This window comes from Lithobates pipiens, unplaced genomic scaffold (assembly GCF_037356315.1).
Source record: "Lithobates pipiens isolate NorthernLeopardFrog02 unplaced genomic scaffold, aLitPip1_a1.2 Scaffold_19, whole genome shotgun sequence".
NCBI classification, from domain to species: Eukaryota; Metazoa; Chordata; class Amphibia; order Anura; family Ranidae; genus Lithobates; species Lithobates pipiens.
This window is the reverse complement of record NW_027507764.1, coordinates 138,045,842-138,051,841: the sequence shown is the minus strand read 5'-3', so window position 1 is coordinate 138,051,841 and position 6,000 is coordinate 138,045,842. Positions and strand designations below refer to the sequence as shown.

Genomic DNA, 6,000 nt, shown 5'->3' with positions numbered 1-6,000 from the left:
CAGAGCCACCTATCAATGCCACCTATCAGTGCTCATCAGTCCCATCTATCAGTGGTACCTATCAGTGCCCCTTAGTGCCACCCATCCGTGCCACCCATCCGTGCCATCTTATCTGTGCCCATCTTTGCCCATCAGTGCCGCCTTATCTGTGCCCATCGGTGCCGCCTTATCTGTGCCTATTAGTGCCGCCTTAACTATGCCTATCAGTGCCCACCAGTTCAGCCTATCAGTGCCCACCAGTTCAGCCTATCAGTGCCCACCAATGCAGCCTATCAGTGCCCACCAGTGCAGCCTATCAGTGCCGCCTCATGAGCGCACTTCAATGAAGAAGAAAAATGACCTGTTTGCAAAATTTTATAACAAACTATTAAACATGATTTTTTTTTTTTTTGCATCTTTTTTTGTTTGTTTAGCAAAAAAATAAAACTCACAGCTGTAATTAAATACCACCAAAAGAAAGCTCTATTTGTGGGAAAAAAATTATAAAAATTTCATTTGGGTAGAGTGTTGTATGCCCGCGCAATTGTCATTCAAAGTGCATCAGCGCTGAAAGCTGAAAATTGGTCTGGGCAGGAGGGGGGTTTAAGTGCCCAGTAAGCAAGTGGTTAAATTAAAGAGGCAGCTGAGAAAACAGGAGTTTCTCCTGTTTGTCAGCGTTCGTCCCGCCCCCTTCCTGTCCCCTCAAGGCTGCAGATGGACATGAATCAGGCTGCACTAATGGCAATGGTGAGTCTGCATTCATGTCAATGTGGGTGCTGCATTCATGGCAATACAGTGGGTGCTGCATTTATGGCAATACGGTGGGTGCTGCATACATGGCAATATAGTGGGTGCTGCATTCATGGCAATGGAGTGGTTGCTGCATTCATGGCAATATGGTGGGTGCTGCATTCGTGGCAATGGAGTGGGTGCAGCATTCATGGCAATGGAGTGGGTGCTGCAATCATGGCAATGGAGTGGGTGCTGCATTCATGGCAATGGAGTGGGTGCTGCATTCATGGCAATACAGTGGGTGCTGCATTCATGGAAATACGGTGGGTGCTGCATTCATGGCAATGGAGTGGGTGCTGCATTCATGGCAATGGAGTGGGTGCTGCATTTATGGCAATAATGTGGGTTCTGAATTCATGGTAATGGAGTGGGTGCTGCATTCATGGCAATACCATGGGTTCTGCATTCATGGTAATGGAGTGGGTGCTGCATTCATGGCAATACGGTGGGTGCTGCATTCATGGCAATACAGTGGGTGCTGCATTCATGGAAATATGGTGGGTGCTGCATTCATGGCAATGGAGTGGGTGCTGCATTCATGGCAATACGGTGGGTGCTGCATTCATGGCAATACGGTGGGTGCTGCATTCATGGCAATGGAGTGGGTGCTGCATTCATGGCAATGGAGTGGGTGCTGCATTCTTGGCAATATGGTGGGTGCTGCATTCTTGGCAATATGGTGGGTGCTGCATTCATGGTAATGGAGTGGGTGCTGCATTCATGGCAATACGGTGGGTGCTGCATTTATGGCAATACTTCCCCTTCAGTCTATTATGAATGCTGCTGCTAGACTAATACACCTCACTAATCGATCTGTGACTGCCCCCCTCTCTGCCAATCCCTTCACTGGCTTCCCCTACCCCACTGTGTAAAATTCAAAATGCTAACCATAACATACAAAGCCATTCACAACATCGCCCACAGCTACATCACCAACCTCATCTGCAGATATCGCCCAAATCGTCCCCTCCGCTCCTCCCAGGACCTTTTGCTTTCTAGTTCCTTGTTACCTCCTCTCATGCTCACCTTCAAGACTTCTCCAGAGCCTCTCCCATCCTCTGGAACTCCCTGCCCCAGTCTGTCCAATCAGCCCCTACCCTGTCCACCTTTAGGAGATCCCTGAAAACTCATTTATTTCAGGGAAGCCTATCCCACACCCACCTAACAACTGTCCCCGAGCCACTCCCATCAAATCATTCTCTGCAGCTATTACCTTTTTTTTTTCTTCTCGGTTGCCCGGCTTCCCCCTCCTCCTCCTCCTCCTCCTCCTCCTCCCTGCTGCCACATGACTGACACTGCTCTGCTGCATGGATCCAGAAACTGTATATTCTCTTCCCAGAGAGAGGGGAGGGGAGGGGCCTCTGACATGGGCATGTAACGGCATCACTCTTCAGTGTACAAGTGAGTCGCTCTGCTTGTACACTGTTGCCGATAGCTGCCCGGGTCAGAGGCTCCTCCCCTCTCCTCTGTATACAGTCAAGAAGAGAACTACTAGCGGCTAGTGGCTAGCCCCAGGGAGATCCCGCAGCCGGCGGGCACACACCCCCTCCAATCCGGGGACAGACAGGCTCAGGGGACCGGGCCCTGAATCCGGGGACTGTCCCCGGAAAACGGGGATGTCTGGTCACCCTACTCTATCTCTCAGTTTGAATACAAATGTATAGGGATTACACCAACTTCACTGCAGGCTGCTGAAGACAGATTGCACCCAGAGCTGCTTTGCACATGGCTTTTTGCCTACCCTATTATTCCTCCCACAGGAATCTACAAGCGACCCTAATCATGTGTGAATGGGGCCCAATGAAGTCACCACATATAAGGACTAAGCTGCAACATTTTTAATTTTTGGTTTTGGGTTTAAACACACTTCAGTATTTAATAAAGTAATAGCAGCAATTTAAAAAAGAACACCAAAAAAATAATTGTAGCATATGCCTTTAGAACAGGCATTTTCTTATTTCTTATTAAAGGATTAAAAAGTATGTTTGTGTGTACACACTGCTGCCCATGGAAGTAATTGCAGTGACATTACCTGTTACTGTATAATTGTTAAAGTACAGCAAGTGACACATTAGAATGGTGGAGGTGTGGCTGGCTGTAACCTAGGTGCATGTGCTGCTCTGTTAGCGTGTGTATCTCAGTAGGTGTTCACAGCATGGAAACAGCCCTGACCAGTCTCCTTACAATAACCAGCTAAACTATGAGGTATGGCAGTGCAGTACGATCTGTCCCATTACTACCGGCAGACAGAGGGTGCGGAGGACCTTTCCCCAACCCTGCAGTCATCTGAACTCCTGACACCCCAACAGACTCCTCAACGATGTACAGTGTCACCTGAAAGGTAAGGTGTGTGTACACAGTATGGTCTCTCAATCAGTTATTTCCCATCTTAATTTCTATAAAAACGTATTGGTTTTACAGTTTATAAACTCTGATCTTGGATTGGTGCGTGAGACAAATAAATATCTGGTTTCACAAAGTGGAATATTTGCCATATGTTATTATATTACAATATTCACTCTATTTTTTGTACCTATTTTTGTAGTGATGTGTGTATTAGCCCTCGTTCACATTGACTGTGGCTTTATATTCGTGCAACATCATCTGAAATCGCACGTTGTCAAATCCCCATGTCAGTGCGACTTCGGGTGCGACTTTGAAGACATCTGTGTGGCTTCATGCACAGATGTCTGGTCAAGTTGCACTCAAAATGGCCAAAAGTAGTGCATGTACTGCTCAAAGATAGGCTTGGTGCCGATTTGAACAGAGCGATATCCGGCAATACAATCGGATGACAAGTCGCTCCAATATGTCGCTCCAATGTGAACGGTGCCAAAGGGGCTAAAAGTAGGAAAAAAGAAAATGGTAAAACATGGACTGTTGTCCATGAAGACCAAACTGATTCTTTGCTATAATTTCTTAGAAAATAAAAGATGTAATCTAAATAATCAATATGAGCAGCAATTCATTTTTAATCATATTTTTCGTAATAGCCACTTAATCTCACATATATTATTTAATGAGTTCATAGCAACTTCTACATAAACCTTAAAGTGATTCTATAAAGGTTTGTATTTTTTTTTAAATAAACTTGTTATATTTACCTGCTCTGTGCAGGGATTTTGCACAGATCAGCCCTGATCCTCTTCTTCTCGGGTCCTCCGTCGGCACTCCTGCCTCCTCCTCCTAGACCAGTGCCCCCAATAGCAAGGCCTTGCTATGGGGGCACTGATGTGTGCTCGCTCCCGAGCCCCACTCAATGCGTCCATAAGACATCCTTGCCCCCCTCTCTCTTTTCATTGGCTCAATGACTGTGATTGACAGCAGTGGGAATCAATGGCTCCCACGGCTGATGCGTGTTAGCCAATGAGGAGAGAGAGACCCGATACAGCTGAGGCTCCCATGCACATCACTGAATAAAGAGGCAGCTCAGGTGAGTATTGGGGGGGATGTGGGTTGAGTAGCACACAGAAGTTTTTTTTTTTACCTTTGTGCCTAAAATACACAAAGGTAAAAAACCTTCAGCCTTACAACCACTTTAATGTAAATCTGTGCATAGGAATAGAGGAATAAACTCTGTTAACTTATTTTTAGTTGTGCGTGCTCCAGGACTGTCTTCCTTCTCCTGGCTTTACTACCTGTAAAGCGTGTAAGTAAGGATGAGTGTCTATTATAAATGCAGCTTTAAGGCCTCTTTTACATGGCCGTTTACATGCAGTCACCAGATTCCAGTGGCAAGAATCAGCAGATTCTTGGGGCTGGAATGACTGGGGAATGCGAACAGCAGCGGACGTCCTTGCCTGTAGTTAGAGACAGATGTCCAAGCCTTAATGCTGCTGACTGCATCCAGACTAATGCCGCGTACACACGATCGCACATTCCAACAACAAAATCCATGCGATTTTTTCCGATGGATGTTGGCTCAAACTTATCTTGCATACACACGGTCGCACAAAGTTGCCGGAATTTCCGAACGTCAAGAAGGCGATGACGTACAACACAAACGACGAGCCAAGAAAAATTAAGTTCAATAGATAGAGCAGCTCTTCTACTTGATTCCAAGCATGTGCATTGGAATTGTGTACTCTCAATCGGAATTTACGCAAATGGATTTTTTTGTCTGAAAATTTGAGAACCAGATCTCAAATTTTGTGCAATGAAATTCTGATGGAAACTGTCAGATGGAGCCTACACACGGTTGGAATTTCCGACAACAAGCTCCGATCGCACATTTACCATTGGAAAGTCTGACCGTGTGTACGCAGCATTAGGCATCCTTCTCTAACCACAAGTAACTGCTCCACGTGTGGCTACATGCGAACAGCGGCTATTTGCATGCCCTGGTCATTACAGCTGCAAGAATCCGCTGATCCTGTGGCTGCATATAAAACGGACATGTGAAAGATGCCTAAGGTTTGAACGTTACTTAAAACCCTTAACATTTTTCTGAAAGCAGAGACCATGTAGGATAAAAGGGTGGCAGATGCATTTGGTGCCCATGCCCATGGTCCCTCAGACATCTGGGACAGTCCAAATTTGGTCTCACCCCCATCCTGAACAGTCTAGATGGTGTAAAGTGTAGAGTGTAAAGTGTAGTGTAGAGTGTAAAGGCTGTGGACCAGCTGGGTGCAAAAGAGAGAAGAAGGCAGTGTGCGGCACTAGGCTGCAGACTACCTGGGTGCAGGAGAGAAAAAGGCAGTGTGCGGCACTTGGCTGTGGACCACCTAGGTGTAAGGGAGAAGAAGGTAGTGTGTGGAACTAGGCTGTGGACCACCTAGGTGTAAGGGAGAAGAAGGCAGTGTGTGGCACTAGGCTGCGGACCACCTTGGTGCAGGAGAGAAGAAGGCAGTGTGTGGCACTAGGCTGCTGACCACCTGGGTGCAGAAGAGAAGAAGGCAGTGTGTGGCACTAGGCTGTGGACCAGCTGGGTGCAAAAAAGAGAAGAAAGCAGTGTGAGGCACTAGGCTGGGGGCCACCTGGGTGCAGAAGAGAAAAAGGCAGTGTGCAGCACTAGGCTGTGGACCACCTGGGTGCAGGAGAGAAGAACGCAGTGTGTGGCACTGGGCTGTGGACCACCTAGGTGTAAGGGAGAAGAAGGCAGTGTGTGGCACTAGGCTGTGGTCCACCTAGGTGTAGAAGAGAAGAAGGCAGTGTGCAGCACTAGGCTGCGGACCACCTTGGTGCAGGAGAGAAGAAGGCAGTGTGTGGCACTAGGCTGTGGACCAGCAG

General features: G+C 47.3%; 1 protein-coding gene across 1 annotated transcript in view; it reads left to right on the top strand.

Annotated features, from left to right (window-relative positions):
- The first annotated feature begins 2,900 nt into the window (after window positions 1-2,900).
- Window positions 2,901-6,000, top strand: part of SPMIP4 (sperm microtubule inner protein 4) — a 93,901-nt gene continuing 90,801 nt past the window's right edge. The window contains exon 1 of the mRNA XM_077491308.1: window positions 2,901-3,112. Within this exon, the coding sequence (XP_077347434.1) occupies window positions 2,979-3,112 (134 nt within the window). The 5' untranslated portion in view covers window positions 2,901-2,978. The remainder of the gene's footprint in view (window positions 3,113-6,000) is intronic.